Raw genomic sequence first — 13,043 nt, 5'->3', positions numbered from 1 at the left:
GCAACATGATTATCATGGTTATCACTTTTTTCTTCCATTTAACAGTTTGTATTGGACTTTCATAAATAATGTCATATATAGACATATATATGGCATCCTTATTCTAAAAGTTGAGAAAATGAAAATTTAGTAACATGTCTTATTTAAGTATATGGAACCACTGGGACTTTAAATCCAGCTCTGACTTTTAGTGCATTCTTTCTTCCATACTAAGCTGCCCTTACAGTAAAAGAGTGCTCCTGTTCTTGACAGTAAGTTAGACACCAGTTTTTATAAAGTACAGGACCACAAGAGAACCCATAGCAATAATTATGGCTTCAACGTGAGTCATAAGATTAAGTGTTCTAGGTCACAAAATTCAAGGTAAACTTCATTTTTTTTTCCATTATTTTAGACTTAACCTAGTGTAATGTAGGACAGAAGGAAAATATTTTTAGCATCATTTGTAACTATATTTTTATTTGTAAATCTAAATCTGCAATAAAATTTATTGTGGAAATCCCTTAGAATTAGGTAAAAATAGATGGCTGTTATGATAATAAGTTGGCTTCAGTGCAGTTTATATTTACACTGTTAAATTTGTATTTGAGCAGTGCACTTTTTAAATATGCTGCTTCAGTTATAACTTGAACTATCAGATTAGTCACTGATGTTCAGACATGAGACACTACCCATCAGCCTAACAGGAAAGGAACATCCACAGGCATTTTAACTTTTACCTCTACTTTTACCACTTTGTAGCTCTGTGACTTTGGGCAAGTTCATTTTATCCCATTGAATTTTACTTCTCTCATAAAATGAAATAACATTATGTGCTTATTAATACATGTAATTTTCCCTTTCCTTATACCTTCCTTACTACTAATTCTTCATTTCAGAATGTCCTTTGTATCTTCTGTTCCCAGCCCACTCTAGAAATCCATCTCTTAAATACCCACACACCCAATACTAATTGCTCCTTTTTTCTCATGGCAATGTTTTCATGTATCTCAATACACATTTTTTATCTATTCAGCAGGATTGAACATTCTTATATCGCTATTTAAAATTAGAATATTAAGGTAAATAAAGCAATCCATGCTTTTGAGGAACTATCTAGTGGGCTTCCTTTTTATATTGGGCTTGAGGAAATGAAAGAGGATAGCAGCTAAGTGTTTCAGGGGTAGTCTGGAAAAATTTCACAGAGGAAGTATAGAGTTGCCATTTCAGTTGGTGCTTGAAGGATAAGTTAGTGTTTTTCAGATTTATACTTGAACTGGGAGTATTGTGGTTAAAATGTCCAAAGCATAAAAGTGTTTATCCTGTTAGGAGAGCAGAAGAGTCAAGTAGTCCCATATGACGGATACAGGTGAAAGTTGATGCTGGAAAATTATGGTGGGTTAAAACACACCAAGTTCCTACCTACCTGAGGCTTTGTTCCAATTCTTACTTTCTGTCTGGAGTGTTCATTTTCTTGCTCTTCACCTGGACGACTGATTCTTTTTCTTCAAGTCTTAGCTCAAATGCTGCCTTCTCAAAGAGGGCTTCTTTGACTTTTCTGACTCACCATAAGTAGTTCCCATCTCTCTTCCCCATTTTCTTTTTCTCATTATCATCTTTAACATTTTTCAGTCTGCATTTTTTATATGGATTTATTGTTCCAACTTTTCCATTAGGATGTCAGCGCTTAAAGTCAAGGACCTTGAATTCTACTCACCACTGCATCCTCACTTCTTTGGTATAGTTCCAAACACATAATAGACACTCAAGGATTTGGTGAATAAATGAAGCAGTAAAGTTTTTTTGAGAAAGTTGGGTAATGAGATTTGCCTTTTTCAAAAGAAACTGGTCTAAGATGAAATCCTACTTTTGCCATTTACCAGATATGTGACTTTGAGTAATTATTTTGGTTTTCTCATCTGTAAGTGGAGTTAATAATACTTATCTTACTGAATTATTGTGAGGATTATATGAGTGCCTGAATCATGGTAAACAGTAAGTTATCCATGTCACTGTTATTTGTAGTAAATTAGGTTTGCGTTGTCATGTTCCTGGTGTGTGTGTGTGTGCGCGCGCGTGCGCGCATTTTACTGCCATTATTTCAAATTAATCATTTTAGGTCTCTTACTCAAGCAAAATTTATGTTTAATTCAGGACTCAAAGTGAGCTCAATTAGTAAAATGGTTTGACTAGTGGACTAAAGTGTCCTTAGCATTTTATGTGGTATTAAATAGGACTGAATCAAGTTTTAAGTCAGCAAGCAAACCAGGAGATCAGCCCACTGGACAGCATGATTCAAAGACTACAACAGGAGCAAGACCTGAGACGTTCTAGTGAAGCAGGTATCAGTAATACCAGCCGTTTAAATAGAGGTAAGCAGTGATTGCTTTAAGTAAAATATTTTAAAAATTGTAATAGTTTAAACAGTAAAGAGGTGATGAAACAAATTCATGGCACATCCATTAAATGAAATATTTGGCTGCCAGAATGATCATGTTTTTAAAAACACATAATAGCTAAGAAAACCCTCATAAGGTTTCAAACTGTAGATAATGAGTCTTTAAATAGATATATTCTTCAAATTTCCCATAGTAAACATGTAGAACCTAGAAAAACTTAAAAAATAAATGTATTCAATAGTGTATGAAATACACTCCACATTCTCAAATATCTCGTCACCCTACTGTAACATATTATTTTAAAAGTTAAAGCAAATTTATGAACCATAAATATTTTGGGTTTATCTGTTTTTGCTTCTTACATAGGTTTCCCAGAGTACAAAGCATATTTTAAAAATTAATGATTTGACATGTTTACAGTCAGTTAGTAGTTATGATTCATTAGCTTATTTAATTAACTGAATAACTGTGTTTTGTTTTCATTAAACTTTTGCCTGTGGTCTGGTTCCTGGTTTGGTAGTTTGTTTGCCTTAATATGAAGTTTCATGTGGAATATAGTATAGATTTTGTTTTTTCTGTTATAAGCTTATGTTTCTAACTAGAACTTACTATATTAATTTTTTCACTTAGGCTCTGTAAGTTCTACCTCAGAGGTTCATTCACCACCAAATGTAGGACTAAGACGTAGTGGACAAATTGAAGGTGTACGGCAGATGCACAGCAATGCACCAAGGAGTGAAATAGCCACAGAGCGGGATCTGGTAGCTTGGAGTCGAAGGGTTGTGGTACCTGAGCTATCAGCCGGTGTAGCCAGGTAAGGGGGGTTGTGAAGTTTACCGCAGTTGTTTATGTTCATTTTGAATTACAGCCTTGAAAGTACCTTTTCAAATTTCTAATTTATTTTAAATTTATCTGAAGAGCTAGTGTTTTAAACTAGCCATGACTCTGAAGGAAAGTTAAGTTTCAATTATGTCCTTTTCTAGAATGATTCATGCAAATGATTCATGTGAAAGATGTGGATGGGGGGGTTAAGGTGAGCAGCATATTTAAATCTTAGTTTATCTTGTTTAACTATATTTTAAAACATATATTTCATCGGGGCGCCTGGGTGGCTTGGTCGGTTAAGCGTCCGACTTCGGCTCAGGTCATGATCTCATGGTCCGTGAGTTCGAGCCCCGCGTCGGGCTCTGTGCTGACAGCTCAGCCTGGAGCCTGTTTTGGATTCTGTGTTTCCCTCTCTCTCTGCTCCTCCCCTGTTCATGCTCTGTCTCTCTCTCTCTCAAAAAAATAAACGTTAAAAAAAATTAAAAAAAAAAAAACAAAAAAAACACATATTTCATGAAGTTATAATTTTTTATGGATTTTGCTCTGCACACCATATATAGGTAATTATAGTGAAATTATAATGAAATAATTATAGTGGAATTATAAATATAGTGAAATGCGTGGTATTTATTGGTAATACATTATATAATCATTTTTTTATATATCAAAATGGTTCCTTAATGATTATTTTTTATATTTGGATGTATACATATATAAATTTTGATTTGATATAATTCTGTTCTGAAGGTCCATGTTATGAAAGAACTTTATATCCAGTTGCTTTTGATTTCTTTTGATTTACTAATGCATTATTCATGAATGTGGTCCATATGAACCCAGCTAGTACTAACTTAAAGTTGACCCTGGAACAACATGGGAGTTGGGATACTGACCCCTGTATGACTAAATTTGCATATAACTTTTGACTACCCAGAAGCTCAACTAATAACACAAACAGTTAGCTAACACATGTTTTGTGTATTATATGTATTATGTATGGTATTCTTATAATGAAGTAAGCTAGGGAAAAGAAAATGTTATTAAGAAAATCAAAAGGAAGAGAAAATGCACTTATACTACTTTACTGTAAAAAATCCACATGTGGAGTACCTGGTGACTCAGTTGGTTGAGCATCTGACTTCAGCCTAAGTCGAGATCTTGCTGTTCCCAACTTCGAGCCCATGCCGGGCTCTGTGCTGACAGTTCAGAACCTGGAGCCTGTTTCAGATTCTTTGTCTCCCTCTTTGTTTGTCCCTTCCCCACTCATGCTCTCTTTCTCTCAAAAACAAATAAACATTAAAAAAAAAATTTGTTTAATCTTCTAAAAACAAAAATCCATTTATAAGCGGACTTGAACTCAAAAGATAGTAATGATACAATTTAAAAACACTTTTAAGGGTGCCTGGGTGGCTCAGTCGGTTAAGCGTCCGACTCTTGATTCGGCTCAGATCATGATCTTGCAGTTCCTGAGGTTGAGCCCTGCATTGTATCAGGCTCTGCACTGGCAGCATGGGGCCTGCTTGGGATTCTCTGTCCCTCCCTTTTCTCTCTGCCCCTCCCCTTCTCGTGCATAGTCTTTTTCTGTCTGTCTCTCAAATAAACTTCAGGAATAAATAAAGAGATAAATAAAATTAAAAACCCTTTTAACCTGAATGTTTATATAGATTATGCTTCTTGATTGGACAATACTTGAAATTTGTGTCAGGATTTAAGATTAATTATAGAAATAAAGTATAAATTTGAACAGCAACGTTACTTGATGACAAGTCTACCCAGATGTTAATAAAAAATTAACTCTCATGGTGTGTGTGTGTGTATATATATATATATATATATATATATATATATATATTTTTTTTTTTTTTTTTTTTAATGTTTATTTATTTTTGAGATAGAGACAGAGCATGAACGGGGGAGGGTCAGAGAGAGGGAAACACAGAATCCAAAGCAGGCTCCGGGCTCTGAGCTGTCAGCACAGAACCTGACGCGGGGCTCGAACTCACAGACCATGAGATCATGACCTGAACCGAAGTCAGACACTCAACCAACTGAGCCACCCAGGCGCCCCTCATGGTATATTTTTAGTTGGATTTTTGTCTACCTTTTAATTCTAATGTTAAGGTTTGAAGGGGGTATAAGTAACACGCATCTTTTTAACAATAGTTCTATAGTAACTGAAAACAAAAAAGAATGGGATATGAAATCCGAATGTTACTCTTTATTATTGCTACAACTGTGGAGGATGAGGGTTTTATCTGCATGAAAGTGTGTTCCTAGTCCTGAACCCTAAACACCAGTAGCACTGGATCACAGTATTTCACCCCATGTGAGGCAAGCAGGTTTGATTCTTTAAAATGCAGAACAGAATGTATACATTGCAAATAAGAGCATAAGATTGGGAAGAAACCAGAGGAGTGGGGAAGATGTATTTCTCTTCATATGTTGTCTTTTTATCCTTTTTACATTGTGCTTAACCATTGAGCTGATGGTCAAGCAAGGCTGTGACCAATGACTTCCTGGAGCTTTTCCCCCAATACTTAGTACTCTCACTTTGAGAATTTTCCTGGGATATTCCCCCCTGGTAGGTAGTTTACAGTTTGCCCCTAGAAGGCTCTTAAGTGGGTTAGACCTATTACGTTAATTAAAATTAAATGCAAATGCACTGATTGGATTCTAACAGATTATTGTCTATAGTATATAAAGAACTCTCAAAACTCAGCAGTGAATAAAACAATCCAGTCAGAAAATGGGCAGTAGACAAGAACATTTTATCAAAAAGGATATACAAGTGGCAAGTAAGCATATAAAAAGATACTTGACATTAGCCATTAGCAAGATGCAAATTAAAAACACAAGGAAATAATTTCTGTATACCCAGCAGAATGGCTAAAATGTAATAATAGCACTGAGTGCTAAGGAGAGTGTGGAGAAACTGGATTATTCATGCATTACAGGTGGGAATGTAGAATATTACAGCCACTCTGGAAAGCAGTTTGGCACTTTTTAAAGAAATCTAAATGTGTAACTACCATATTATCCAGTAATTGCATCTTGGGCATTTATCCCAAAGAAATGATAACTTGTGTTCACACAAAAACCTGTACCAAAGTGTATAGCAACTTTATTTGTAATAGCCAAAACCTATAAACAATCCAGATGTTGTTTAGTGAGTGCATGGTTAAACATATTAGCTATATCCACACTGTGGAACACTACTTTGCAATAAAAAGGAATGACTTATTGATAAACAAATTGAATGAATCTTGAAGAAATAATGCTGAGTGGGAAATCAGTCTCAAAAGGCTACACACTTTATTATTTATGGACTGTTCTTAAAATGGTAGAAGTATAGAGGTAGATAACCAATTAGTGGTCCTAGACTTTGTGGAGAGGAGGTGCTGAGAGGGAATACAAAGGTGTGGGCATGATAATTAAAAGTATACCACAAGGGATCTTTGTAGTGATGGAAATGTTCTCTATCTTGACTGGGGTAATGGATACACAAACTTGCACATTGATAAACTGGAATAGAACTAAATATACATACACACATGAGTAGAAGAAAAACTGGGGAATTCTCAATAGTACTAATATGTTGTATCAATGTCAACATCCAAGTTGTGATAGCGTATTATAGTTTTGCAAAATACTATTGGGGAAAACTGGGTAAAGGAGACAAGGAATTTCTGTATTAATTTCTTTTTTTTTTTTTTTAATTAAATTTTTTTTTTTTTCAACGTTTTTTTTTTTTTATTTATTTTTGGGACAGAGAGAGACATAGCATGAACGGGGGAGGGGCAGAGAGAGAGGGAGACACAGAACTGGAAACAGGCTCCAGGCTCCGAGCCATCAGCATAGAGCCTGACGCGGGGCTCGAACTCACGGACCGCGAGATCGTGACCTGGCTGAAGTCGGACGCTTAACCGACTGCGCCACCCAGGCGCCCCTGTATTAATTTCTTAAAACTATATGTGACTCTATGGTTATTCCAATAAATTTAATTTAAAAAGAATAAATAATGGGGCTCCTGGGTGGCTCAGTCGGTTAAACATCTGACTTTGGCTAGGGTCATGACCTCATGGTTTGTGGGTTCGGGCTGTGCTTCAGGCTCTGTGCTGAAAGTGCAGAGCCTTCCTGGGATTCTCTCTTCCTCTCCCCAAACTTGGGCATGTGCTTGTGTGCATGCTTGCTTGCTCACTCTCTCAAAATGAATAAACTAAAAAAATAAATAAGAAATCAAGATCAAACAAAAAGTTAAATCAAGGCCATTCTTTTTACAAGATTTAAATTTACTCTATTTTCCATTTAGAATTATGACCAGCTGCATTAGAGATTCTTCAGTTAAGTAAAATGACAACATTCATATACTCTAGTAATAAAATATCCACATTATAGAGCTATTCCAAGTTTGAATATTAACTCCTTTCCAACTGAAATCTCCAGGGAAAAATTAAAGTTCAAATATTAAATAGCCCTGCAGGTCAAAAACTTTAAAGGTGTAAGGAATTAAAGTAAAAAATAAAATTCTCTTGCAATTGTAAGCGAGGTTCCATGAAATTAAAGTTCACAATTAATGTTCTTCAACTTTTTTTCTGTTGCTCACTTTCAGCTTGATGCCTGGAATGATTTGAAGTTTTTTCAATAGCTGAAGCTATACCTACTTTTCATTGCAGAGGACATAGTTCTTTCAGGGCATTAGAAGTTATATTAGTTCACCCTCAAGGTTCTCTTCTAATTCTTTTTTTAAGATTCTAGCTATCCATGGGCACAAGAGATCATCACAGCCCAAAGATCATCACAGCCCTACACTGACATAATGTTAAAAAATACAATTTCTAACCCTTGGAGTAGTTACCTTAGGAATAACCATGTTCCCAGGACTGAGTACTTGATTTGCTAGGGACCATAAGCAGAAACAGTAGTATCAAGTTCAAGTAGACCATCTGTCTTTCCAGTATTCCAGTCATTTAATGACAAATGTCCAGAGCTCATAGCCTATGCATTTAAACTTAGAAATGGTTATCATATCCTCTGCCTGAAAAGAAAATTATCAGGGGTAGCATTTCTTCTCTGACACTGAACATACCTTTTAGAAATCATTTATAATAATTCTAGATTAACGTGTGACTTATAATTCTCTTTCAGTAGGCAGGAAGAATGGAGAACTGCAAAGGGAGAAGAAGAAATAAAAACTTACAGGTCAGAAGAGAAAAGAAAACACTTCGCTGTTCCAAAAGAAAATAAAATACCCACTGTTGCAAAGGTAAATAATAATTACTTGGATGTTTAATATTTTGCTTCATAAGCATAATGAATATTTTAAGGCCCTTTGGTAATTAAAAATGTTAACATTTTTAAAAGACTATTTCATTAATGAAATAAAGTTTATATAGTTAATTCTTGATTATCTCTTTGGATGATCAGTTATCACTTTATTTTTTTATTTTACTGCCTTCAAGCATACCTTTTCCCCAAATGCCAATTATTACTTGCCCATTAAATGTAATAAATTGTATTATAAGTCTAATAAGCAAGATCCTTTTAGTTCTGCCATTGATTGCACACTCTAAAAGTTTTTTAGTTTTGTTTTGTCCTATCCATTTTTTTGTTTTGTACCTGTTCTTCTAGGTAAGTCAGTTATGCTACTATAAATAATAGTTCTGGGGCGCCTGGGTGGCGCAGTCGGTTAAGCGTCCGACTTCAGCCAAGTCACGATCTCGCGGTCCGTGAGTTCGAGCCCCGCGTCAGGCTCTGGGCTGATGGCTCGGAGCCTGGAGCCTGTTTCCGATTCTGTGTCTCCCTCTCTCTCTGCCCCTCCCCCGTTCATGCTCTGTCTCTCTCTGTCCCAAAAATAAATAAAAAACGTTGAAAAAAAAAAATTTAAATAATAGTTCTTATTATCTCTATTAAAAAAAAATTGTTTCTATGAGTTTGCTTTGTTGGTTTCTCTGTCTTCCTACTCTGGAAAAGCTTTTGGATCTGGTAGGTTTCTCTTAGTCATGCCCTAATCTGAGAAAGATATGTACTTATCTTCTTGAATGTCAAAGAATCACAATGACCTATTTTTCCATTCTTTCTCTTTTTCAAACCATCTTCGCTTAGAAGGTTCAGAGCCTTAGAGTGCAAAATGGAAGTAAACTATGGTGCTTCTTTTCTCTTAGAAGTCACCATCTAAGCAGTGATCTAAACAAAAAATAACTGATTTCTTTACCCTGCTTTGTCCTCTTTCCTCTTTCTATTTGAGTTCCTTAAAACTATTGTATATTAGTCTTGCTTACAAGAACTCTTTTTTTTTTTTTTTTTTGTGACTCTTCTTTTTAAAGGACTCAGGTGGTCCTTTGCTATTGTATATTTTCCTTTATTTAGGGGTATCATACTCTGGGATCAGTAGGACCTCACAAAGGTTCATGTTAGTGTAATCTGAGGTAATCTTTTGTTTTCTGGGGGTCTTTTTGTTTGGTTGGTTGGTGGTGGTTTTCGTGGTGGCTAAACAGCATGCCCTTTTCTGGATCCTTTGTTCAGAATCCAAGGATGTGGAGATATAAACTCATGTAATGATGGTGAGAGTTTGTATGGCTAGCACTTTTTTGGATGAGATATGGTAATATATATTAAAAGAACATGCTTGCTTTTAATCCAGCGGTACTTGGATTACTTTAAAGAGCGGTTTTTGTGGGGGACACCTGGGTGGCTTAGTCGGTTAAGTGTCCGAGTTCAGCTCAGGTCATTATCATGTTTCGTGAGTTCAAGCCCTACGTCAGGCTCTGTGCTCACAGCTTGGAGACTGGAGCCTGCTTCAAATCTGTGTCTCCCACTCTCTCTGTCCCTCCCCCACTTGTGGTCTGTTGCTTGCCCTCCCAAAAATAAACATTAAAAAAATTTTTTTAAGATGGGTTTTTTTAAATAGAAAACTACTGATGTACATGTATGTACGTGTATATGTGTGTCTGTGCGCTCAGATATTTATAGTTTCTCTGATGGGAACAACTAGAATGACTTTAATGTCCACTGGTGGAAGAGAGGTGAGGTAGGCTGTCATTATGTATCCATGGAATATTATACAGCTTTTTAACAAAATGAGTTAGAACTCTGTTGCCTTAGAGAATGTTTATGATATATTTTTAAGTGAAAAAAGAAATATGATAGTAATGTTTATGACCTAGTTTTTTGTTTCTCAAATTTTATCAAAATAAGGGTTTGAAAGCATACCTACAGGTGTATAAATTATGAGATGGCCATCTTTCATCTCAGAGTTGCAATGTTTTTTTCTTCTAATAATAAAAGGTACTTAGTATGCAGGTAGGAAGTATAAATTAATACAAGAAACTGTTTAGAAAGCAATAATAATAAAAGGATTTTTAGCAGTAGGTTTCGTCCTACAAAATTACTTGGCTTAAATAAATAGAAACTATATTTTGCTCTGATAAAAGCCTTAGTTGGTGGTCCTGGTCCACTGGTCCGTAAATTTTTAAATGAATTTGAATTGTAGGTGAAAATGTTAGATGAAAGAAGTAGGTACATTACATTCCTCGTGCATTACTCACAATTATGATTTTAGTTGACCACTCTTTCCTTTTTATACCCCTTTGAATTTCCCAGAATTCCTAGAAAATTACAAAACCCTTCAATAATCCTTTTAGAGAGAATCCAGGTGGAGTGAATCTTGTGTCCTTGTATGTGAAAATGTCTTTTATTTCACATGGCTATTGCTAGTAACCATTTGGACAAGAGTAGGGCTGAAGTGCAGGGCAGTGTTGTAGTGACGAGTGGTTGCGGAGAAGGAACTGGAGAGTGGAGAGTTGGATGAAGGAACAGGGAATGGTTGAACTCAGATTGCAGTTTTGATGAGTCTTTTTTTTTAAGTCTTTACATTTGCTTTATTTTTATTAATGTTTGTTTATTCATTTTTCTTTTTTTTTTTGTATGAAATTTATTGTCAAATTGGTTTCCATACAACACCCAGTACTCATCCCTCCTCAATGCCCATCACCCATCCTCCCCTCCCTCCACACCACATCGACCCTCAGTTTATTCTCAGTTTTTAAGAGTCTCTTACAGTTTGGCTCTCGCCCTCTCTAACTTTTTTTTTTCCTTCCCCTCCACCATGGTCTTCTGTTAAGTGTCTCAGGATCCACATAAGAGTAAAAACATATGGTGTCTTTCTCTGTATGACTTATTTCACTTAGCATAACACTCTCCAGTTCCATCCCCGTTGCTGCAAATAGCCAGATTTCATTCTTTCTTATTGCCAAGTAGTATTATTCCATTGTATATATAAACCACAACTTTTTTATCCATTCATCAGTTGATGGACATTTAGGCTCTTTCCATAATTTGGCTATTGTTGAAAGTGCTGCTATAAACATTGGGGTACAAGTGCCCCTATGCATCAGCACTCCTGTATCCCTTGGGCGAATTCCTAGCAGTGGTATTGCTGGGTCATAGGGTAGATCTATTTTTACTTTCTTGAGGAACCTCCACACTGTTTTCCAGAGCGGCTGCACCAGTTTGCATTCCCACCAACAGTGCAAGAGGGTTCCCGTTTCTCCACATCCTCTCCAGCATCTAAAGTCTCCTGATATGTTCATTTTAGCCACTCTGACTGTCATGAAGTGATATCTCAGTGTGGTTTTGATTTGTATTTCCCTGATGAGGAGTGACGTTGAGCATCTTTTCATGTGCCTGTTGGCCATCTGGATGTCTTCTAGAGAAGTGTCTATTCATGTTCTGGCCATTTCTTCACTGGATTATTTGTTTTTCGGGTGTGGAGTTTGGTGAGTTCTTTATAGATTTTGGATACTAGCCCATTGACCAGTGTGTCATTTGCAAATATCTTCTCCCATTCTGTCAGTTGCCTTTTACTTTGTTGATTGTTTCCTTGCAGTGCAGCTTTTTATCTTGATGAGGTCCCAATAGTTCATTTTTGCTTTTAATTCCCTTGCCTTTGGAGATGTGTCAAGTAAGAAATTGCTGCGGGAGAGGTCAGAGAGGTTTTTTCCTGCTTACTCCTCTAGGGTTTTAATGGTTGCCTGTCTCACATTCAGGTCCTTCATCCATTTTGAGTTTATTTTTGTGAATGGTGTAAGAAAGTGGTCTAGTTTCATTCTTCTGCATGTTCTGTCTAGTTCTCTCAGCACCATTTGTTAAAGAGACTGTCTTTTTTCCATTGGATATTCTTTCCTGCTTTGTCAAAGATTAGTTGACCATACTTTTGTGGGACCAATTCTGGAGTCTCTGTTCTATTCCATTGGTCTATGTGTCTGTTTTTGTGCCAATACCACACTGTCTTGATGATGACAGCTTTGTAGCAGAGGCTAAAGTGTGGGATTGTGTTGCCTCCCACTTTGGTCGTCTTCAATATTACTTCGGCTATTTAGGGCCTTTTGTGTTTCCATACAAATTTTAGGATTGCTTGTTCTAGCTTTGAGAAGAATGCTGATGCAATTTTGATTGGGATTGCATTGAATGTGTAGATAGCTTTGGGTAGTATTGACATTTAACAATATTTATTCTTCCAATCCATGAGCATGGAATGTTTTTCCATTTCTTTATATCTTCTTCAATTTCCATCCTACGCTTTCTATAGTTTTCAGCATACAGGTCTTTTACATCTTTGATTAGGTTTATTCCTAGGTATTTTATGATTTTTGGTGCAATTGTGAATGGGATCAGTTTCTTTGTCTTTTTGTTGCTTCATTATTGGTGTATAAGAATGCAACTGATTTCTGTATGTTAATTTTGTATCCTGCAACTTTGCTCAATTCATGTATCACTTTTAGCAGACTTTTGGTGGAGTCTGTTGGGTTTTCCATGTATAATATCATGTCATCTGCAAAAAGT

General features: G+C 36.0%; 1 protein-coding gene across 4 annotated transcripts in view; it reads left to right on the top strand.

Moving 5' to 3' along the window:
• The window catches only part of PHIP (pleckstrin homology domain interacting protein), a 150,645-nt gene that overhangs the window by 74,461 nt on the left and 63,141 nt on the right, over window positions 1–13,043 (top strand). For 3 of the 4 annotated variants that reach the window (XM_058734526.1, XM_058734525.1, XM_058734523.1), the window contains exons 18-20: window positions 2,214–2,351; window positions 3,009–3,192; window positions 8,349–8,466. In XM_058734526.1, the coding sequence (XP_058590509.1) occupies window positions 2,214–2,351; window positions 3,009–3,192; window positions 8,349–8,466 (440 nt within the window). The remainder of the gene's footprint in view (window positions 1–2,213; window positions 2,352–3,008; window positions 3,193–8,348; window positions 8,467–13,043) is intronic. The other variant, XM_058734524.1, reaches the window with a different exon arrangement.

The sequence above is a fragment of the Neofelis nebulosa genome, chromosome 6 (genome assembly GCF_028018385.1).
Source record: "Neofelis nebulosa isolate mNeoNeb1 chromosome 6, mNeoNeb1.pri, whole genome shotgun sequence".
NCBI lineage: Eukaryota > Metazoa > Chordata > Mammalia > Carnivora > Felidae > Neofelis > Neofelis nebulosa.
This window is presented reverse-complemented; position numbering and strand designations above follow the sequence as displayed.